We start from the raw sequence: 24,511 nt of genomic DNA on the forward strand, positions 1-24,511 counted from the left end.
ATTCCAGAGGACATGCTTCCATGCTGATGACACTCTTTTTTTTTTTTTTTTGTAAATGCGTTAATTAAATTTTGACTGAACTCCTTCGGGGAGAATAGTACATCTCTGCTCTGTTTCACATTATAGCAGTCTCGGATGATGACCCAGCACATGTTGTTCATTTTAAGAACACTTTCACGGCAGATTTGACAAAACACAAAGAAGGTACCAATGTGAGATTTCTAAAGATAGCTACAGCACTCGACCCTAGGTTTAAGAATCTGAAGTGCCTTCCAAAATCTGAGAGGGACGAGGTGTGGAGCCTGCTTTCAGAAGTCTTAAAAGAGCAACGCTCTGATGTGGAAACTACAGAACCCAAACCATCAAAAAAGAAAATCAACCTTCTGCTGGTGGCATCTGACTCAGATGATGAAAATGAACATGCATCAGTTTGCACTGCTTTGGATCATTATTGAGCAGAGCCTGTCAGCAGCATGGACGCATGTCCTCTGGAATGGTGGTTGAAGATGAAGGGACATATGTCTCTTTAGTCCATGTGGCACGTAAATATCTTGCAGCGCTGGCTACAACAGTGCCATATGAACATCGGTTCTCACTTTCAGGTGACATTTTAAACAAGAAGTGGACAGTATTATCTCCTGCAAATGTAAACAGACTTGTTTGTCTGAGAGATTGGCTGAACAAGAAGTAGGACCAAGTGGACTTGTAGGCTCTAAAGTTTTATATTGTTTTATTTTTGAATGCAGTTATTTTTTGTGTGGATAATTCTACATGTGTAAGTTCAACTTTCATGATAAAGAGATTGCATTACAGTACTTGTATGAGGTGAATTCAAAAATACAATTTCTTTTGTTTTTTACAGTGCAAATATTTGTAATCAAAAACAAATATAAAGTGAGCACGGTACACTTTGTATTCTGTATTGTAATTGAAATCAATATATTTGAAAACATAGAAAACATACAAAAATATTTAAATAATTGGAATTCTATTATTAACAGTGCAATTAATCATGATTAATTTTTTAAATCATGTGATTAATCTTGATTAGTTTTTTCAGTTGCTTGACAGCCCTAGTTATTTTTATTTCCTTTCTGTTTTTTCCATCTTCTCTCCAAAACCATGCGGGCTGAAATATTTCCCCCCTCTCCTCCCAATACATTTTTTTAAAAAGAAAGTTGCATGACTCCAGGAGCTGGGGCTTTAAGAAATACATTAAATATTATCCTGAGATTAGCAATACAATCATAAGTGGGCAATATTGCTTCACATACTTCTTAATGTTGCATAAATGATTTTGATAATTTAGATATAATCTAGATACACAAAGCCAGACTGTAGCTGGTCTCTACAGTGGTGTGCAAGGTGGTGTGGGCACTAATAACCTTCCTCTTCCTCCACACTCCTGTATCTCCACACTGAGAATTAGTACAATTGCAGTCCACCCTCCAGAATGCTGTCCATTATCCAGCAGTGATGGCTACCTGCTAACGTTAACTGAATGCAATCCACTCAGTAAGGGAGCATTGCTTTGCCATGATTTCATTGGAAATGTGCTTAATGGGCCCTTAATCTAACCCTAAGATGGAGTCCTCCCATTACACACTTGTAGGAAAAACTCAGTTCAGTTCAAGAAAAGGTGTGAGTGAAATTTTAAAGCTGCCAAGTTATATCTATTCTCTCTAGAATAATCTTCCTGAGAATCTCCTGCAGTGGTGCTGTTTAAAATATTTTGTTTTGAGAGACATCCAGCAATATTTCCCCCTTTTACTCCCAGGGAATATTTATCCAACAATAAAACCTTTTGAAAATGGAAGACATTTTTTAAGAGTAACCGTGTCTGTTCTCTACAATGAGATCCTTTTTCATCACCTCACATCTTCCTTTTTGCTGTGGGGAAATTAGTTGGTTACTTTGACAGGAAAAAGTTGGTGTTTACTTCAAAGTTTGTAATGGGCACTGGGCTGGTGCACTGTGCTTCTGTACATATTTGCTTATCCTTTGTTGTTAACCTTTCTATAGATCTTGCCCAGTTCCTTTTGAAATATTGTATCTGAGTAGCATTGTTAAGCCTCCATTGTTACTGGAGATTAATCATGAACATAGAACTCTGGACTCTTTCATTATTCATCCACCATTTAACAGGACAGCATAAGCAATGATTCTGTTGAGGCTTCCATTGTCCCCCAGCGTCAACTCCATTTTCTCTAATCATCTTTCAGTTTAGCAGATTAAAAGATTTTATAGTTTACCTCGATATCTTTTGCATTGAATTACCTTTTCTTTTTCTTTGACAGCTTTTTATTGTCATTGGAAATAAAAGGGCAAACAGCTTTTGGGCAGGAAAACTTCAGCCAGAGGAGGAATTGCATATGGACTCCTCTCTAGAAAAAAGGATAACGTTTATTACACAAAAATACAAAGAAGGAAGATTCAGGAAAACTCCTTTGGGCTACAAAACCAAAGAAGAATTAAATAAGGTAATATTATGGTAAACTAAGTCCCGCCCTCATTATTTGTGAGTTTGGGTGTGCAGACAGAAATCCATCCTAATCACTCTATTTAAGTTCTTGTATAACCTTTTTTTAGACTGGTAGCAGACAACCTCCTGGCTAACATTCTGCCACCAATAGTGTTTTTGTCCAAGGCTACATGTGAACTATTAGTCAATAATGACAGATACTTTTTATCCGTACAGTCCACTGCATTAGCAGTATGTAGATCTTTGCTTACTAAAGTAGTAAAATACCTTCATCATAAAAAGACCCCAAATTCTAATTCCACAGTATTTAGCCATTATTTGGGGATAGAAATGATTGAATGATCCGTTGTGATCTGTGGTTGATTTTCTGAAGGGTATGGAGTTAACTGGTAGCACCCAATATATGCTGCCTCTACACACAAGTATCTTGAGAGACATTTAATAAAAACTGCTCAATATGTTGTCTTAAATTAAGCCTGTTCACCTTGCATTTTAGGTGCAGGTGACGTTGTTCGATACTGTTGTTTGGATTATACTCTTGCATGCAACAAATCATATGGCATACAGTACAATTACTCTTAAACGACCTTGATACTTTTTGATCTTCTGAAATATTTTCAATGTGTATAATGTCTGTTAATAGTTCTTAAAAGTATGCCCCATGTTATTTTGTTGCTGCTTTTTCAATCAGTTTCTTTGTGTTTGTAAAAGATGATGGTATCTCCTGTTAATATGTCTATTCACAAACATAAGTTACTTGAAAATTAGAAATTCATGATTTACATACTTGGCAGATTGAAATTCCCACTTCAGTGGTTTGTTTCTTCTACTACAGATGATGTAGTATATAATCTATCTGACATGTAACATCATTTTACTACATTAAATCATAGAGTGTTATCAAGTGTGAAAGTAACTCATGCACACTCTCTTATATGGTAGATTGTACCCCATTAGAAGAGAAGCAAGCTGGAACAAATAAAATGAGAAATCTAGAGTTCTCAGTATTCCTTTTTACACAAATAGATTGTCATCAATTATTAGATGGCAAATTTAAGATTAACTTTTAATTTTTGTATAACTTCCTGGATATCCAGTATTCTGTCTCATAAAGGAGACCTGTGCTTTTCGTTGATGATTTGAGTGCATAGTCACATGTACTGAAGTCCAGGGATAGGGAAGAAGTGCTATGGTCAGGGTTAAAATACACAGAGATTGGACAGATTGCATATTTGATTAATTCTTAGTCAGAACTTGGAAAATGTGTGTACATACACACTATTCAGTGAAGTGGGGGAGCGGAAAGGGTGGGTTGAGTTTAGCAAATAAGAGTTAGCAAAAAATGATTTTGCTCCCAACTGGAAAGAGAGGAGCCCACTTATTTAAAGGAGAATTTGTCATTGTATTAGAGAAATGGCTCTATTTTGTAGTCCTATAGCCATGAGAATTTGCAACAAATGCATATTTATTTCATTCAAAGACAGTCAAAGGCATCCAGCCCATCCATAGTGTAACCTTACTGCTTGCCATGGGCTTGACTAAATTCTGTCACAAACCTTCTGACTTCACCACAACAAAAACTGATCCCTTATGCTTCATGTGGAGAGGAGTGAATTTCACCCAAAGCTGCTTAGTAAAGTAGTGCATTCTATTTTCATTGTGTAATAACCATGTAATAAATCACTGGTTATACGGTAACTGTAAACAGTAGAGAAAAGTTGTAGTTGGTTATTTCTGTTTTATAAACTTGATTTTTCTAACTACTGAAGTCTATAATTGGTGTGTGTTAATCACTTAACTACTGGATAACTTCAGATGTAATTATCAAGTGCTCTGCAGGGACACGAAATTATTTTGTAATTACTTGGCCAGTGCCAAGTAATTATAGAATCATAGAAGTGTAGGACTGGAAGGAACCTCAATAGACCACTATTGGGTTATACATGCCTTGTAAAATAGAATGGTAGTATAATCTCTTTTAAAATGATCCCAATCTTTTAATCAGAAAAATACAAAATATCTATGGAGAGAGTGATTTTATTTATAGTTTAGTCATTTTGTGTGTGGGGGAGAGATTCGGTGAAATGTCAGTGAAAAGTTCACTGTATCAGTGTTAAGAAAAAAAAATCAGCTAGATAATACTTAGTCCTGCCTCAGTACTGGAGACTGGACTGGATGGCCTTTTGCAGTCACTTCCAGTCCCACATTTCTATGGTTCTGTGGGTCATTTTCACTCTTTTATAGTAACATAAAGTCCTTTCATGTATACTAGATAAACACATGTTGACTTATGCAACTGGCATGATAGAATTGCTCAATGCAACAAGAATATTTTGTCTTTCATTTCAGAGAAACCTGTTTGTTAAATAAATCAAATAAATTTATATTAAATGCATACTAAATCATGGAACTTGAATTGGTACAGATTGCAGAAATCATGTAATTTCTCTTGATTTAAAGATGTGGACCAATATTTTCAGAAGTGATTTGATTTGACTAATGATTGATGTCACACAACTTGACACTTGTTAAAGGGCCCTCATTTTCAGGAAGTTCTGAGTATCCACCCTCTGAAAATCCGGCCCTTTTTAAGTTATCTCAAATTGGGTGCCCTAAAATTGAGGCACCCCAGAATCATTAATCACTTTATCAATCAAAGGCACAATTTTCAAAATGCAATCTGTTAATTTCACATAACTTTCTAATAGCATAGAGTCTTGGGGCCAAATTCTGTCCTTTCAGTCCACTCCAAATACCAGGGGCTTGACAGCAAGAGCTTTCTTTAGAAATGTGAGATGTGAGAGGGAGAAACTCTCTTAAGGCTATGGAGGGAGAGGGTTAGTGAAGTACTTCCTATATGCTACCTCTACAAGCATATCTATTGACTCAAGCCAGCCAGCCCTGTATAATAATTTCACATAGCCTTTTCTCTGCAGAACATGGAGGATTCAGAACCCCCCGGAAGGGGGTTAGAAGGACCTCTACCTATTACTCCCTCTCCCCCCTATTACTTTCCACTGTACGCAGGCTCTGTGAATGAGGGTGTGCGGGTTTAGTTCAGGGACACCGGAATTTGCACCTATATCAAAAATAATAATACTTGCTCCTATTCATTTTCTGTTTTAAACTGACTTGTCATTCCCCCCCTCCCCCCAACATGATCAGGCCCTGTGTGCTGCAGTAGTTAAACAAGATGTGTTGGAAACAATGACATTGCTGTTTAGTGGAGCTGATGTAATGTGTGCCACTGGAGACCCTGTTTACAGTACTCCTTACTTACTAGCCAAGAAAGCAGGACAAAGACTGCAAATGGAATTCCTCTATCACAATAAATTCTCAGGTATAGAGTTATATTATGTCCTTTTCATGTTTTGAATGTTTTAAACTCTCTTTATGTAATGAGCTAATGGAGAAAAATCTAGAACATCAGTACTGGGTTGGAAAAAGTGTAAGTCTTTGACAGATGTGCTTGGCATGGTGAAGGAACATGGGGTGGTGGAATTAACTGTAATTTTAGCAAAAATCAAATTTAACTGTGTATGTGTTTTTGATGCTACTTCCTTTGCTAAAACATCATGCTTAAGATCTCACTTAATCAAGAAAAAGTCATGTGTAACTTCCATGCTTGGTGGTGGAAACCAAGAGCCTTCATATTAATCACAGAGAGAACCTGGAGAGACCATAGGATAATGATTGTGGGACTTTTACTTAAATACCAATTTAATTTGTTCAAAGCACATTTCTGAGGCTGTTGGTGCTTACTACAAGCTTTTAAATCATTAACAGTGTCTGCAACACACAGACATATCCATCTTTCACAAAACCATCACCCAAAATATAGCTCATCTTTTTAATCAAGTCAGCATAAAATAACAGCATTACCCCTCTAAACCATCTTGGTTCCCTCATCTCATGCCTTCTGGTGTAGCTCAGAGAAAAGAGAGAAACCTTAGAGCCTGCCTTGAAAGTCAATAACTCTGGACTGATCAGGGAGAGTAGTGAGTTCAAGGATTCTGGGAAACACTGACATTAACACCCTCTGCCTTAGATCAGGTCAATATTAGCTCATACAGCTCAGAGATGTGGTCTCAGGCAGTGAGTGCCCAAATTATTTAGGGCTTTATATTCCTTATATTCCACCCAGACACTAATCAGAAGCCAGTGCAGACTGGTGCATGGTGTAATGCGCACGCTCACTTAAGAAGCAGCCATATTCCATTCGAAGGCAAGTTGTGCAATGATCTTGAGGCCCCAGAAAGAGCAGATTGCAAGACTCCCATCTTGACTATGTTTCTCTTCCCCGCAGTGCTCAAGCCAGTATAGCTATATAGCGTGCCTGGCACAGGGCCCTTCCTTCCTCAGAGTAAGGGGGAACCTGGAAAGCTGATGGTGACTGTCACAATCTCGTTTTGCTCTTTTCTCAGAGCTTGCAGCAAAGGCATGATTGAGACTTCGGGAAACAAAATCTTTGTTCAAGTATATTAAGTAAAGTTTAGTAAAGCAACTATTTTACTTTTTTATATATATATATATAAAAGCATATGGTTATTTACATTTATCCTTGCTGGATTACAGTAACATTGCAACTAATGTAAGTATTTAAGTCACACTTTATTATTTTACTTAATATATGGAAGAAATAACTCAATTAGAGCAATATATAAAAAAGTAGAAATATAATTTAAATCATGCATAGCATGAGATGAAGAAAACTGTGTACACTATCAGTTATGTATTCAAGAAATGAGACGAAGGAAGTCAAATGGCTGTAAATGTTAATAATGGAAATTCTGTGTGGTGTTTATTGGCTTTGTTCTCTTCATAGATTTCCCAAACTATGATACTGGTTTTGAAAGTGGCTTCACTCAAGATGCTTCACATTCTACTTTTCTTTGTGAATTTTTATACAAAGTTTCTTATAATGCTGCTAAGTTATTTACAGACAGGAAATTGAAAGAAGGTAAATATCTTTTACTTTCTGTACTTGATTGATTCTGTACTATGGATGAGTTTAATGTCTTAACTTCTAACAATAGATTTTTAAAAGTTCTGTAAAGAAAAACTACATCTCTAAAATGACACCAGTGTTTAAAGAGGCAAAAGAAGTTAGCATTCACTCAAAGAAAATCATAGTAACCACAAATCTCTGTGGTCAGTAGTTGCTGGAGAAGAAAAATAAACTTCTGAAAAGTAAAAAAGTGGGAAGAACATTTAGGTCACCAGAGGGAAAGACTGATGTCCCAGTCCACAACCACTGCATCTTTAATGGACTTCATACAAAGGCTTTGCTAAAAGTTAGTCTTTTAGCTCCATAAAGGGTGGGGGTGGGGGTGGGGGATGGAGGGAAGAGGGAGGGCAGAAATATGGCTGTTGGTTAACAATGTAATTGGCCTTGCATTTCAACAATCACGGAGAAATCCTGAATTTCAGGCTTCTAGTTCTTTGAGTAAAATCACCAGTACATCACGAGCTAAGAAAAGGAATAAAAACGAGCATAGGTCCAAGCCTCAGCATTCAGATTGCATTCAAATGTACCAAGTGTTCAACTGTTTCAAATCCAGTGAGATTCAGCCTATTACAGGAAGTCCAGGAATATTGCTTGAGTTGCTGCAATTTTCCCTCTTGACTCTAGAAAGCCAATGTGCCTCATACAGCCTTAGTGGCTGTCACAGTACCGGGGCATCCCTATGTTCTTTGAGCACCCAGAGCACTGTGCAGTTTCAGCACAGTGGAGTCATCCCCTCTCCAAGTTTTGCAGCAACAGCAGCCTTATCCCAGCCCACCACAGAACAGTGAGGGGGAGTAAATAGAGGCAGAAGCTCAAGGGAAATTTGCTATGTAGCTGGCTAGAATTAGAGAGTTGGTGACTGGTGGCTGCTAGAGCCTTCCAGAAATTGGAGGCTGAGAGAGCTGGAGAACTCTCTGAACAGTGGGATGGAAGGGAGTCATGGACCCAGGGGCTGCATTTTTGGTATGAACATTTTATTCAGAGAGACAAGGTGGGTGAGGTAATAGTTTTTTTGGACCAACTTCTGTTGGTGAGAGAGACAAGGTTTGAGCTTACACAGAGCTCTTCTTCTGGTCTGGGAGACTTACTCAGAGTATCCCAACTAAATACAAGATGGAACAGATTGTTTAGCATAAGTAGTTAACATGTATTTCAAGAGATCTTTCAAGGTGAAGAGGTCCATTAATATCCCTCCAGTGAGAGGGGAGGAAAGAGGGTGGGAAGCATCTGGGGGAGTTGTTAGTGGGATTGTTGTAATGAGCCATAAATCCAGTGTCTCTGTTTAGTCTATGATTTTTGGTGTCTAGCAGAGTAATGAATTTAAGCTGCTAGGCTGGTCTTCTGAAGGTGTTGTGTGGGTTTCCTTTGAGGATGAGGTCTGGTAGGCCAGATATAGAGTGATCGCTTTGTGATAAGGTGATGTGTTGTTTTTGTCTTTTATCATTTTTTCTGAGAGAGTTCGTTTGAGAGCATAGGGCGTTGCAGTTCAAAGACAAGACAGGACAAAGCTTTTTGCAAGCAAGCAAGCTGGTCTGCTAACGGGCTTCTGCCTGTCAGCTTTCCACCTTCCCCTTTATTCTTTCTCTCCCCCCCGCGCATTACATTCTCCAACAGATAAAAGGAATACACTGGCTTTGTTTAACATTCTTATTTACCAATTTCTATCTACTGCATTCCTTGCTCTCGGGCCTTGAGCCCAGTCCTGAGAGGCTTCCCGCGGTTCCTGTCATCTGGGCGAGATTCCAAGGTTCATGTCCTTGAGAGGATCTGTGTGTGCACAACTCCTATACAACACTCCGGGTGTGCCCTGAATGTTGCCAAGCACATGAACCTTGTATGAATCCTACACATAGTGTTTGTCTGGGTTCATCCACATAGTTGCTATTGGGGTATTTAGTGCACTGGATGAGGTATACCACATGTTGTGATAGGCATGTGTAGGACCCATGGATCTTGCAAGGTGTTTTGGGGGATGGGAGCTGATCGTTGTAGTAGTGAAGCTATGGCTGCAGGTTTTGCATCTGGTGCCACTTTGAGTTGGTGTGGCCTGATCTCTGTGGAGCTTGCTTCTGATGGTAAACTTGAAGAGTTTGAGGGGTCGGGGTTGTTTGAAAACTAGAAGAGAAGGTTCAGAAAGATTTCTCAGGATAGGTCCCCATTTGAGTATGAGTTGTACTTGTTTGATGATACCCCATATAGGCTGCAGTGTGGGGTGGTATGTGACAGCTAAGGATGTGCGATTATAATGGAATTTATTTCTGCTGATTTTCTCAAGGTATTTGGGTAATCCATTCCAGGATGCGATCTACTTCTCTGGTGGAGTTCCCTTGTGTGGTGAAGGTGATTTTAAATGTGTTAAGGTGTATATCCTGGATTTTCTCCTTGGAGCATATTCGGTGGTATATGAATGCCTGGCTGTGTGTGTTTCTTGGTGTGTTTGGGGTGGTTACTGAATCTATGAAGGTAGGTGTGGTGATCCATGGTTTTCTTATATATCGTTGTCTGTAGGGTTCCATTGCTGAAGCTGATTGTGGTGTCCAGGAAGTTGATGCTAGTGTGGGAATGTTCCAGAGAGAGTTTAATAGACGCCGTGGTTGTGGTGGAAATCTCTGAGGGAGTTTGTCATCTGTCCAGAGGATGGAAATATCATTTATGTATCTCAAATATTGGTTTTGTGGTGCATTTGTCCAGAAATTCTTCTTCAAGTTAGTCCATGAAGAGGTGGGCATATTGAGGAGCCATCCTAGTACCTGTGGCTGTTCCCATGGTTTGGCTGAGCAATCTGTTCCATCTTGTATTTAGCTGTGATATTCAGAGAAAGTTTCCCAGGCCTGAAGAAGAACTCTGTGTGAGCTCAAAAGCTTCTCTTTCTCACCAACAGAAGTTGAATTTCGTCACCCACTTTGTCTGTCTAATATCTTGGGTCTGACATGGCTATGACACTTCATACAATATTTTATTTTATTTATTTGTAGTTGCACATTGTGGAGTGTGCAGGAGGAATTAAAAAACCAGAAGACGGACAAAATTCCATCACTGATGCTTTTAAAAAAAAAAAAGAAATTTCTGAATTTTTGGGGTTCTGACTCCTGTTATAAAATTTTGGGGTTGGCAATAAAGCAGTTTGAAAGCTTTTATCAAAGAATTCCAGGTATTTCTGATACTGAATTATATTAAGTATCGCTTTTAATTGCAAAATGCAAATATTTGTGTGATGGATGCTATTTTGGCCAACACACTAGCGATTGAACCAGGGACCTCCATAGCTGAAGAGCCAATTCCCTATAGCAGAATCTGTAACAAACTCTTATCCTCTATGGATTGAGCACAAAGGGGAACCGATAACACACATTCATCTGTGGGTTATACCAGCATTTTCAAGGACCATCTGTGAAATACAGATCTGGATCCAGTCTTGACCAGACCAGACGTGGATTTCTGTATGTGGAATAAGAATTAATCTCTAAGGTGCCACAAGTACTCCTTTTCTTTTTGTGAATACAGACTAGCACGGCTGTTACTCTGAAACCTGTATGTGGAATAGCACAGTTCTAACAATCTTTTTTTTCATGGCATATATTTCCTTCTCACTGGAGAGAAGCAAGGATATCTTTAACATCTGAGGCACAGGATTTTAAGGAAATGGCTATTTTGTCAAATATGTTAAAATATGCCAATAATGCAATGTATTTTAAAGGGTGGTTGTTCATATATCCATTCTTGGAATTTTACAAAAGTTTTCCAGCTTTAATTCACCTCTTAAAATAAAAGTACTACTTAAGTCCTTTAACAAAATAAATATATTTACAAAGAGAGAGACTGTGAGCATCACTCCAAAGTGTTCTGTAATGGCATCCACTAACGCGAATGAGAGCTTTATAAAGAGTAACTTTTCAGAGGAAGGTTATGCATTTAAAACCTTTTTGATTTTGTTGCTCAACTACACGAGGTTTTTTTACACCTATTTTTCTGACCAGCATGAAAATTCTGATAGATGGCTCTCTTCTTACTGAAAGTTCTGCTTCACTTTATTTTTACATATTATTTAGTTACTTGATAGAAGAAGGTAAATAGCAGTGTCTTGTTTTAGTGCTATGTGAGGATGTTTTGGATTAGCAAGATTATAGAAATACACTTGAAATGTATCGAGAGATTCAAGATTTCCCAATAGTAATAATTACTGATAGTTCCCAAGTGTTCCTCTCAGTCTTGGAAAAGCCCCAAACATTTCATTAAAATGCTTTCTACTGGCATTTTACTGAAAGAAAAACACCATAATTGGAAAAGAAGCAGATTTTTTTTTTCTAGCTGCCTTTGGCCTCTGAAAAATTTCCTTGTAAATTTATACAGTACATGTTTGGGCTTGATCTTTGATTATTTATTTATAGTGATTTAAAATTTGTAAGACACACTGTTTTTAAAATGCATTAGTATCTATTTACGCTTAAATTTTGTTTGCCTTCTTTTACTTAAATCACTAATATCAAAGTACTTACCAATGGGAAATAGAGGCACAGAGAGGCTAAGCGAATTGCTCAAGTTCACACAGGAATCTGTGATGGAGAAGAGAATTAAACCCAAGTGTCTGGATAATGCCCTAATGACTGGACTATCTACATTCCATGAAAATAGCAGATTTGTGGATTAAATAAGTATGAATTAGTGGATTTCTACTGTGTTTTCAATCCAAGAGAAGACGGTAGGCCTGCTTTTTGTGGACTTCTCATTGTAGCACTAGCAATGACTTCAGCAGGGATGAATAGCATTTGGAGAAGTGTTTGTTAGTTAACAGAAGTGTTTGGAGAAGTGTTTGTTAGTTAACAGGTGTTAATAAGCAATGAGAAAAGCTCTCAAACATTACTACTGTTCTGGTGCAATAGTGTTTGTTTTTTTTAGGGGAGAAAGAAAAGCTGGATGATGGATGTCTTCTAAAACATTTAGCATTCTAAAGCCATTCTCAACAAGATTATAATAATTCAGCTACAATTCTGCTCCTATTAGAGTTGAAAATCTCTTAAACTCTACACTGAAACTTGGAATTTTGCATAGACAGGCGATCATTTAAAAATGAGTGGTCATATTTCTTTTTAAAAACTGATTGTATTCAAGATTATACACCAAGTTGTTAAACTAAGCTCACGCTGCGCTTCAGACTGTTGCAAAATCTTTAGACTTGTCAATAGGCATTTTAAGCCACTGGATGTTTTCCTAGGTCCTGGTTATGAGAACTGATCTGTGTTTTTCACTTTAGCTGAGTTTTAATGTGCAAGAAAGTGAGGATTGGTAGCAGGGGATGGCAAAACCAAACAAACTGTAGGCTAGTGAAGTGATGTTTTTTTTCCAGTTATCTTATACATATGTCAGCTATGCCCTGTAGGAACATTCCTATTCTAGTGCCAATTAAATGGAATAGTTTGTGGTGTGGACGTATGTTCATTGCGAAGCACTTAAAACCCAGTCCTATGAAGAGCTAATATGCTCCACTCTCACCTGCAGATGATTTTTATCCTGAGGTTACTTCTGTCTACATTTTAGTGTTCCTCATTGGGTCCTGGGTAGGACCCAAATAATAACAAATTATTGCTCTACCTATTCAAACCGCTGTACAAACATTAATTAAAACACAAAGCTATTGTATGGTTCTGATGTCTGTGCCCACTGGAGAAAATTACCTGAACATAAACCCTCATTAGCCAATTGGATCACGGTTGTTGGCAGAGCCAGTTTATGAAATGGAACAATCCAAGAATAGGGTTTTTTTTCCTACAGCCTCCGTTCAAAATTACAAGGCTGAGAAGGTTCTGCAAATCCAGCAATATGGCTTATCATCTTTTAGGACCTGATCCTGTGCAATGCTGAGTGCCCTTAACTCTCCTAGTGGAACTTAAGAAGCATTCCTAACCTAAGATGTACCTAGAAATATACAGAGGGACACAAAGTTTATAATGTGTTATCTCTTAAACTGTGTATGTTTTTTAGGTTTCTGAAAGGTAGGAAACATCCAGTTTTAATAAATGTTTCAAATAATGCTGTAAGTTGCTTAAATCTGTTTTCACAAATAAATGTATATGGTAGCTTTTCCTATCTATACTTAGATGTGTCTCATTGATAATTAATTCCAGATAAAATCTGGATTAACTCAACCTCTTATAAATGCAATGTATTGTTTGCTACATGTTTATAGCACTGTATGCACATAAATATCATCTAACCTCAGCCAGAAACGGTTCCTAGTACATTTATCCTCAAGACATAAACGTTTGTATGTGACGCTTGAGCTGATCTCAATATTGACTTATTAAAGAACTGTTGAACATGAGGTCTTCTAGACACCAGCATAGTTACAGTGTATATATAATATACTCTACTATAAATAACTCCATTGAATTCCATGGAGATTCATTGTTGTGAGCGAATGGAGAATCAGGCTCATAATAATACAACCCACTCTGGTTCCTGTCCTCCTAAAACACCAGCCAAACTAAAAATTGTATTAGATTAATGAAACAATCCTTTGGGTGTTCTCTGATTTGACAGCGTGAGTTGCTAGTCTTCTGGGAGCAATTTTTCCCTCTTTTCTAGATCACTTAAAATAATAAAACTTTTGACACTGTTTTTCCTGTTGTGTTCTGTAGTCTGCAACGCATATAAGTTCTGGACAGTACGACCTTTCATGTTTTTCCTCGAATCTTTGAAAGGTTTAGATTGTTTTCCTTAGCCTTATGACATTGAGTGGGCACTGTAGCATCACCTTACAGTGGAAAATGGATTGACTCTGTTGGCCTCTATTTCCAGTGTTCATGAAAAAAATAGCAGCACATTTTCTCTGTTGTGTGTTATGATTCAGCTGTTCATTTTGCAATCAACTGTTGTCAAGATACATTGTTCCTGCAACTTTCAATGTTTCTAACTTTGGAGGTTTTTTTAATTCTGTATCTTGTGGTTCTGTAACACTGAACAAACCAAATTCAGCACTAAATTTTCTACCTCCCATCAAGCTGTGTAAACCAGCAAAGGGAAACCTGTAAAGCAACTTGGTATCTCTATTTCTAATACTTATAAAATTTAAAATGAGTGTATTATGTTCACAAATATCTGGTTGAAGTACTATACGTTTATAATCTATCTTTCTTTAGGATTTAATAGGTATTACTGTAGAAGTGCTACGAGTGAAATCCCAGCCCCATTGAAGTCAGTGGGAGAAGTCCGTTCTCATAGCTGCGTATCTTACATAATACTAATGACTGTAGTATGCTGTGACAAACTGAATATCTTTTTACTCACAGACTGCAATAAAAGGTGGTGTACTTTGGAAAGTGGCTTCTTGAGTTACTACGAAAATGATAAAACAACCACTCCTAGTGGTATGATTGACATCAGTGAAGTTATCTGTCTTGTGGTGCATAAAGAAGACTCCTTTTTAAATATAGGGTAGGTTCCAAAATTAGTCATTCAAAATAAACTAAGACATTTTCTAGCCTTTGTCCTAAGAAGTGACTACATGTTCCCTACTGCTTCACATGTTCCTGGACTCTTACAAAAGAGCCGAGCTGTTTTATGTGGGTGATAAGAAATAACTAAGTAGTCTCTGGCAATTTTTTTTATTAGTCAATAAAAATGTAAGGAAGTCCACATTTTCTGTAAAAGGAATTTATCCTTAATATACAAATTGCTAAATTATGATAAATTCGAACATTCATTTTGGATACTGACTTCTCCCCTAGACCAAAACATTTGGCTTGTGCCTCTCTTCCTGCAAATAAAGGAGACAGTTCAGAGATATCCAAGAGTCTCTAGGATTTGATCATGTATCTTCCAACCCAGGGCTCACTTCTTCTGAACTGAACCTCACAGCATGACTATTGAAGAGCTAAGTAATTTCCAAACAGGATGTACTTTCCAGTGTAACAGATACTGTCCTAGCCACACACAAGACTTCCACTGTATTGATTTATGCAAGAGTCTGGACACACATCTTCAGGTGTCAACGCAGATTGACAACAGCCTAGAAAGCCAGACATTCTTGATCTTCTGGATTTCTTACACGGTTAAAACTACATATCGACACATCTCTGTGTCAAATACCATCATGAATGTGGGCTCATCTAAATCTCTGGTATATGTTTCTACGGTATTGGGTTTCCTTAAGGAAACATATATTCAAATGAACAATGAGGCCTAACTTCCCTATTTTGGATCTACTCACAGTGCTACAAGTTGATGTTAGCCATCCATTCAAATCAATGGCATATATAACTCCCTTAATTCCTTTTCCTAAAGCCCTGCTTCCTGGTCACAAATGCATCTGCAAAAAATGTCTTCAGAATCTCTGTCTTAGGAAATGTGACCTTTATTGGGAGACTCTGTTGTCTAGTGGATAGAGCCGTGGACTTGGACTCGAGAGATGTAGGCTCTATTCCTGGCTCTGCCACTGGTCTGCTGGGTGACCTTAGGCAAGTCACTTCCCTTCCCTGTGCTTCAGTTTCCTCGTCTGTAAAATGAAGCTAATGATGCTGAACTCTGTTATAAAACACTTTGAGATCTACAGATGGAAAGGGCTTGACAAGACCTGGGTGTTAGCATAATGGATAGACTAAATGAGCCCTTTGAGGTCCCTTCCACCCCTACATTTTTATGATTCTTATTATTATTTATTATTCATGTTCTGTGAGGACAAGAATGGTCACATGGTTTAGGCTCTAAACTTGGATTTGGGGAATATATATTCACTTCCCAGCTCTATCACAGACATCTTGTGCAATTCGGTTCCCATCCTAGTGAATAAGGACGATATTTCTGCCCTGCTTCTGTTTTTGAGATTTTCAGAAAGCACGGTGATGGGTCTAGATTGACATAGAAAGCACATGCATACATGGATCTAGATTGACATAGAACTGGTTGAAATCATTTGAAAGTGTGGGGAGGGGGTAACAACAGTTGGACATTTTTTTTTTCCTGCTTTTTGACTGGCAGAGATAGAAAAGGTAGTCCATTGTACTCCAGAGTCTTTCACAACAGAGGTTTAACTTTTCCTTCCCTAGACTTCAGGAAATCATTCTTCCTTCATTTTGCCCAAAGCCTTAACACACAGGAAAAAAAACACGTCATGCAATACAGTGAAATCTTGGCTTCATTGAAGTCAATGGCTTAACACCTGTGGATTTCAGTGGTGCTAGAATTTCACCTTAGATGTCTGAAGAGAAGTTAAAGGGTACCTTAACAAAGCAAGAAAAACTCCCTCACAATATCTTTATGTATTTGCATCCAAAACCTCCAGAGGAGATGCCAGTAGTATTGTATTACATGAAGCCACAGAGACACTGATTCCAAAAAGAATAAAAATCCATTCAGCAAGTTTCAGGACAGTATCCTGGGAAGAAAGGACATCAACACCCACAAAGGAAATGTATAAAGCTGACCCATGAACACATTCATGAACTGCTACAGGCTTGGCCTTTGTTTCTTTGCAGAAGCATTTTTTGTCTCTACGGGGCCCGAAATAAATAAATAATATGTCTACTAATCTCTCCCTAATTAATTCTACCTTACTGCTTGCTACATCCCAATTGTATCTGCCTGGGTGAAAGGTCTAGAGTTAAAAACTCCTTGCCTCATTTCCTTTCTGGGAATATTTCCTCCAGTCCAGCCCACGTGAGAAGTTTGTTGGGTGACTATATGATGGCCTCTTGAATTTCATGTCTTTTCTTAATGGAGTAGAATAAGCTGTTACTATTGAGATGCGTAGCCTATTAATAATAAGAATTTCCATATAACTTTGGAAGTGCTCGCTTGGAATGAGGGTGAAGGGGCATGAGGAATCTGCAGAGCTTGTAGACAAATCTGAACTGCCTCCGGTATTTGAAGAAGAGTCACAACCCAAATGTGTTGGACTAGGGGGAGAGGTCAAAGAGCGGATATCATAACTCATTACCATTGTACTAATTCATATAGGAAGGATCAAGTTATCTTTTGATAAATTTGGCTAGAAATTCAGGCTGATTTTCTTTGATAATGGCAGCATCAGTATTTTTATGTTGCAATTAGCAAAATGTGAATTTTGATTCGCCAACCTTTAAAATATTAGGTACGTTTTAATATTATTTATGTATTAATATTTAATCATTTGCAACATCCTTTTAGTGGGTAAATAGTCCATTTATATTCAACAAGCATAATATGTTTTGAATGTATTTCAACAATATTTGTCCTGAAATTACATAGAATTGCAAGTTCAAGTAATAGTCTTCCAATGAAATTTTCATTTCAACTTAATGCAAAGCCCAATATGCAGTGCCCTCACAAAATGTATAGACGTCAAAGGTACTGTAACTATCCTGCTATGACTGCATAATATAAGCTGTTTTATGGTAGTAGCTACTTTATATATGTAACATTAGAAGAAAAATGCAGATGGATTTTCCATAGGAATGAGATAAGGAGAGCATGAGAGAGAGAGAAAAATTGAGCTCTTGACTATTTCGTATTATGAAGCCTAAATACAACTGCCTTTTTTATTCTCTTGCTTGCTTTAGGGCCATTTTTACCTTTGAAATCTACTTACTGTCAGAACGTGTTTTTCTATTTGGAGCGGAAACTGCACATTCACAGAGGAAATGGACCTGGGCAATAGCCAAGGTAATGCTGATAATTATCTGTTCAAGTCAGGCCAAGAGCCTTTACATGGGATATAAAGTGGCATTGTTAGCTTAGAATTGTCTGGGAAACCATTCTTAATGCAAGTTGACTAATACTGATCTGTCTGGTGTGCAAAGGCTTTTTGTACAGCAGAAGAAAGTATCTGCTGTACTGTACGTGTGTATTAAGGTAATGCAATGAAAGACAAGGAGAATTGGTACGCAACATTCTAGCACTGCCCTTAAGAATATGGTTGTAGATGTGCTAGTGTCTCAGTAGGATTAGTATCAATAGATCCTGATGCACGCAATAGGAGCTTACATCAATTGAGCAGTGTATGGCTACAATTATGCTTTCTGCAAATTTTCTACTGAAATAAAACAAGGTACGTAAAGGTTACATTACTTATAATAAAAATAGATCATTGACTTTGCAAGCTTAAGGAGATCAGAATTGTAAAAATTTACTATTCCTCATTTTACATTTGGTTTTAGGATTTAATTTATGTATTTATTTTTTATCCTTATTAAGGGGTGCAATATCTATCTATATTGTCACCTCATCCCCACTTAATACATAGGCATTATTACTTTATGTACGTATATCTTTGGTATTTGGAGTGGCTTATTTTTTCTCATTTTTCTTGGCAGCATTTTGTCCCCTTTGTGGCTGAATGTTTGTTAAAGAGAGACTATGATCTGATTGGCCAGCTGTACTACAAAGATTGCCATAATCTTGATCAGTGGAGAAAAGGCTGGTTTGCTATAGATAAGTCAAGTCTACATTTTTGTCTTGAAATGGAGAATGCTCAAGCGGATTCAATACATCTAAGGAGACTGCAGGAGCTAAGTAAGATTTCAGAGAATGTATGAAATGTATTAGTGTGTGTTCTAAGAAACTTATTCTGATCTCCGCTTTTGGGAATATCTGTATAACATTAAAATCATGAGTGTCAAGGAATTCAGTGCACACATCCCATTGCATGCACCAAATGCCATCCCCATCCACTCTCATACTCTGTATCTATATCTGTTTCTCTTTTTCCATTGGTTGCCCAGATTAAAGCCACTTTCACAGCATCATAGTTAGTAAACCAAGTCTGGTCTAGTTATAGTAGTATCATTCTTACAAGTGTGCAGGATCATAGAATAATATATGACCTATTGGGTCTGTTGTCTTTTATTCCTGTCAATGCAGAAACATTCAACATGTATTCTTGAGATGAATGACTGGTCTAGTTTTGAAGTATGCAAATTTACTGGAAAAAATAATCCTTTTAGAAAACTATTTCGCTATCTAGTGTTTTTCACTCTTCTGTTACTTTTGGTATCAAATTTTCCTTGCTCAATTTCATGATGCGAGGAAGATAGGAGTATATTTATTTAATACATTCTATAGTATGTTACATTGTGCTCCAGAATAGAGTAATTAGATTTTGGAGTCATCTTTAGTTTTATAATATAATTATACAGAGCAGGGTAGTATGGAATATAGAGCAAGGGGAAGAAAAGGTTAGAAATTATGCTCTTCATAAATTTTATTATCTCTTTCTATGTAGTTCTTCATACATGCTGCTATTGTATCTATTTGTAGCTCTATCCAACTGCACAGCTGTTATATCTGAGACTGTTTTGCACTTCAAAGCAACTTAAAAGCCAGCAGATCTCTTGGCCTCCTTTAATTTCCCGCATCAGTACCGTGAAAAGCACCTATTTCTTCATGAATTCACATACGTCTGGCTCACGTTTAATCTTTGGAATACTTTCTGGGCTTGACTTACAGTTGCCAGGTCTGTGGACATCAAAATCTGAAACAATTGCACTGGAGATTAGTTAGTTATGAGAATTCAGAATTTCAGGGGTTTTTGGCTATGCATTTGTCTGTGCAAGGATGCATGGAGGCCTAATTTTTGAATATTGGTCATTCTGCAAGTAGTATTGTTTTGATTCTGATGATGGAATGGATGTCTTGTAATACTAGTGATATAATTGTTTCTGAATTCCTAGGCTCCCAGACTGTCCATCCTCCTTAAATTCTGACTTTTCAATTGCCAGAAAGTAAGGGTCTTTCCCACTAATGAGAAAATTGAATTATATACTGGTAACTGAAGTTTACAAAATAATAATTCTTCAGAGTCACTTGCTACTTTTTCTCCCATCTTCTGTGTGTTCAAGCAACTGTGAATTTAAATAAAAAGAAAAGGAGTACTTGTGGCACCTTAGAGACTAACAAATTTATTTGAGCATAAGCTTTCGTGAGCAATAGCATCCGATGTAGTGAGCTGTAGCTCACGAAAGCTTATGCTCAAATAAATTTGTTAGTCTCTAAGGTACCACAAGTACTCCTTTTCTTTTTGCAAATACAGACTAACACGGCTGCTACTCTGAAACCTGTGAATTTAAATGAGGTATTGTGTATATGTGACACAAAAATGGAAGCTACTGGCATTTGATACATGCACCAGGATACGCTTACTGAACTTGATTGAAATTCAAGATTTTGCCGTCTCTTGAGTAGATGGCAACGTGAAGATACTCCATAGACTCTTTGAAAGAGATTACCTATTCAAAGAGGTTTGTAGGTAGGTAAAACTCAGTTGAAGCATTTTTGTGTGTAGCAGACCTTTTACTGATTAGATAATACTGCTTATAAAAATATAGTGGCGTATGTTACATATAATCGATATGTATACTTTTATATAGGCAGGTGTCTATGTATGTATGTGTACTTATGTATACCTATATAGACACACCCAATATAAATCAACATAATCAAGAGCGAAAATGGTCTTCACGCTACACTAATGAGTTTTCTCCATAATATGACATTGTAAATATTCACAGTCATTGGAATACAAGCAAGCTGAATCCAGTTTGCTTCTGCGCCTTTACAGTACTGTAACATGCTTTTTTTCCAGGTTAAGGTTAATTTGATACAGCAAGACAGTGAGGTGCACTTTACATTAAAAATCTGCTTATTTTTACTTGGTTATTATCCAAGTTGTTTTTTTTTATATACTTTTGTGATCTATTGTAGTTTATGTTTTTATGCTTTGACAATTTGTCATATAGTCACTTTTTCAAAATGCATGCTAAATTTAAAACATTTTGATGAGCTTCATGTTCCTTTGGTCATTTAAAATCTGTTACATATATTTCCAAGAGGAAAATGTCATTATGTTTTGTTTTCAGCAATCAGCAGTCTGATTCAAAATGGAGAAAAAATAGATGTCCTGCTGCTTGTTGAAAAAGGAAGGTAACGTGTTCATTTGTATATTATCAATTTTAAAACTAGTAGATGTGGTCTGATTTTTAGGCTGATTGGGTTTTAGGATTCTTGTTTATCTGTCATGTTTTCGCAGTTGTGGTTTCTAAGTAAATTGTGGCCTTTTAGAAGAAAAAAATTGCTTTGTTTATTAAGTAAATTTTAAGTTTGTGTCAGAAAATGCTAACAGTTCATTTTAAGTAAGTAAAATTTTCATATTGAGAGATTATTCCATCAGTCATATCGAGGCCTTGTCAGAAAGCCCTAGTTTCCTTTCCCAAGTAGACAAAAAGAATGAGAACCCTTCTAAAAATTTCACACTGCTTCTGTCTTTACTTGACTATTATATCCCAGGTTCTTTATTTAAATCAATTTAGAAGTAAGAGTAGGTATGTGTGGTTCATCCTTTTTATTCTTAATTTAATGCATGACTTTAATCAGTAACATACTGGTAGAAAAAGGACTTTTTGATACTAGTTGCAAGGGAATGTTAGTGAAGCAATGTCTATTTCAAAGTAGAATTTTGTAGTTCTGATTTCTAAACTGTGCAGTTTTCCTTGTACAAACAAGGACAAGTTTGCTCAATAACTGGTCAAAGCTACTTCTTGACTGATATGAAACCTTTATAGAATTAAGATGAAAAGCTTGCACATTCCTTAGCTATAGTTTAGTTGGATAAAACTAAGTGAAGGATGGCTTGCCCAAGCCATTAGCAATTTCCTGCCAGCAAAATATCTGAAGGAAAGCAAGTGTGATGAAAACAAAACTGACAAGATAGTGATAAGGGGTGTGAAAATGAAACTGTTTTCTTCATGCAAGGTTCAGACCTTAGGAAAACAGCATTGTGTTGGAAGTCTGATATGGACGCCACTCTAAAGACATTTTCAAATTTAGGGGAAAGAACCCTCATCTGATGATGGGACTGTTGATAATTATATGCTATTGAGGGAGTGAATGATGTGCAGGTAAGTACTGAAGACAATGATATTTGGACTAGTGGCCCCTTTGAACATCTGGTGATGGCAGAAGATGGGTTTGTTTTCTTCTTTCTTTTTTGCTTGCTTGCTGCCAGGAAGGGGGAGAGGAGGAGAGAACAGTTGCGAAGTTGCATTTTTGAATGATTTGATTGTCATTTATAGCAAACCTCCAATAGCATAAATACCTGTTACATCTATGTCCCAAGTAAATTATTGTCTTACTCTAGGAAACTCATCTGTGTCTCCAGTATTTTAATTCTCTCACAAGCACTGTTTTAATGTCCTAAAAATGTATTGCACATCATAACTGAATATGGCAACACAGATGGAAAACTAACACCTTTCCCGGAGACGTTTTTTGAAAGAAACATATTGAAAGGTTCGGTGATATAAAACACAGTCCAACTAGGGACCCAGTGGGTATGCTATTCAAACCATAGTCCAACAGATTAATGCATACCATACATATAATTTCAGAGATATCAGTGCTTGGAAAAGCTTCTAGCTCTAAATCAGATTTTATTATTGCTTTCATTATAATATTTCTGTCAAGCAGAGACAAGTTTTCCCTGAACTGCTTTGATAGTTTAATGGAAATTCTGAACTATTTGGAAGTAATTCCAGCAGGAGCATCCGCTGATTTTTTATGGTGAGCATTAATATGTTGAATTTTTCTCCACTTAAGTCTGCCACCCTAAATTTAAATGCATAGTGTTCACATTATCTGAACCATTAAAAGCCATATGGATATAAGAGCTTTGGCATAGTAATGGTTTCATAGGATATTACTCCATAAATCTCCAGGTTTTCAGCATGCCTGCCAGATATTTATCTGGTAGCGATAAGCAATTTATTGTGGCATGATTTTGAAGAGTTAAAAATACTACTTTAGTATGGTTTCTATTCAGCTTTGATATATGAAGACAGCAGATTAACCCCTTAGTACATCTATATGTAATTCCTCAATATTAAATTCACAGTTGCTTCAACACACAGAAGATGTTAGAAGTTAGTATTGACCAAATGTGTGGTGGTGGTGAAATAGCAAAGCCTCCAGAATTTCCTACTATGTCCATGAGCTTGTGGTCATGTTTTTGTAGTGTACAATTTGCTAAATTGAGTTCCAGGGGCTTCTAGGCATGATAAATCTATATTTTGATATATTGTCATCTTTGGTATTACTTCATAAGTCGTTTAGAGAAAAACTGCACAATCCAAAATATCAATAAGCAGCTAACGGGAATGAGACAAGATGAGAATAGTTTGTTACAGAACCATAGAACCTTGAAAGTGAACAAAACACTTAAAAATTCTTTGCATCAGTGAATGAATCAAGATGGCAGATTCCTGCCTCCTCTTTTTAAAAAAAATACAGTTGGGGGAAGTAACAAAAATACCTTGGGCAAAATCTTGGCTCCAGTGAAGTCAATAGGAGTTTTGCCATTGACTTTGGTGGACCAGAATTTCATCACATATGGAAACATAAACCATTCAAATGAACAAGAAATGCTGGCAAAGAAAGGATAGGGGGTGTGTTTAACCACTTGCATAATTACTTATGAACCTTTGTGCCTTAAATTACACTTAAAATATACTTGTGCTGTCATAGCACAGGAGGTTTAGTACATAAAAATGATTCATAATGTGACAATCTAAAAGTTTGCTGACAAATTTAACCATAAAGGCAGAGTTTTATTAATCTTGATGATATTTCTAGTCATAGTAATAAAGCTGAATGGTGTTAAGTTTTAAATTATGTTACCTGAGCAAACCCTTTGCTTATTTCCGAGGCTTAACTTAGGCTCCAGCCCACAGTGAAAAGGAGGAAGGGACCCCACGTGTATTTGAACTTTGAGAAAGCCTTTGACAAATGCTCTTAAGCAAGCTAAGTAGTCATGGGATAAGAGGGAAGGTCCCCGCATGGATCAGTAACTGGTTAAAAGACAGGAAACAGGTTAGGAATAAATAGTCAGTTTTCAGAATGAATAAAAGTAAATAGCCGTGTCCTCCAGGGACCTGTTCTGGGACCAGCCCCGTTCAACTTATTCATAAATGATTTAGAAGAAGGGGTAAACAGTGAGGTGGCAAAGTTTGCAGATGTTACAAATTTACTAAAGATAGTTAAGTCCAAAGCAGACTGTGAAG

The 24,511-nt window shown here is 37.0% G+C and overlaps 1 protein-coding gene across 1 annotated transcript in view; it reads left to right on the forward strand.

Moving 5' to 3' along the window:
* Positions 1 to 24,511, forward strand: part of ARAP2 (ArfGAP with RhoGAP domain, ankyrin repeat and PH domain 2) — a 192,831-nt gene that overhangs the window by 86,202 nt on the left and 82,118 nt on the right. Inside the window, exons 13-19 of the mRNA XM_077815769.1 lie at positions 2,298 to 2,480; positions 5,648 to 5,822; positions 7,308 to 7,442; positions 14,777 to 14,921; positions 18,023 to 18,125; positions 18,776 to 18,974; positions 21,317 to 21,380. Of these exons, the coding sequence (XP_077671895.1) occupies positions 2,298 to 2,480; positions 5,648 to 5,822; positions 7,308 to 7,442; positions 14,777 to 14,921; positions 18,023 to 18,125; positions 18,776 to 18,974; positions 21,317 to 21,380 (1,004 nt within the window). The remainder of the gene's footprint in view (positions 1 to 2,297; positions 2,481 to 5,647; positions 5,823 to 7,307; positions 7,443 to 14,776; positions 14,922 to 18,022; positions 18,126 to 18,775; positions 18,975 to 21,316; positions 21,381 to 24,511) is intronic.

This window comes from Eretmochelys imbricata, chromosome 4 (genome assembly GCF_965152235.1).
Source record: "Eretmochelys imbricata isolate rEreImb1 chromosome 4, rEreImb1.hap1, whole genome shotgun sequence".
In the NCBI taxonomy this organism is placed as follows: domain Eukaryota; kingdom Metazoa; phylum Chordata; order Testudines; family Cheloniidae; genus Eretmochelys; species Eretmochelys imbricata.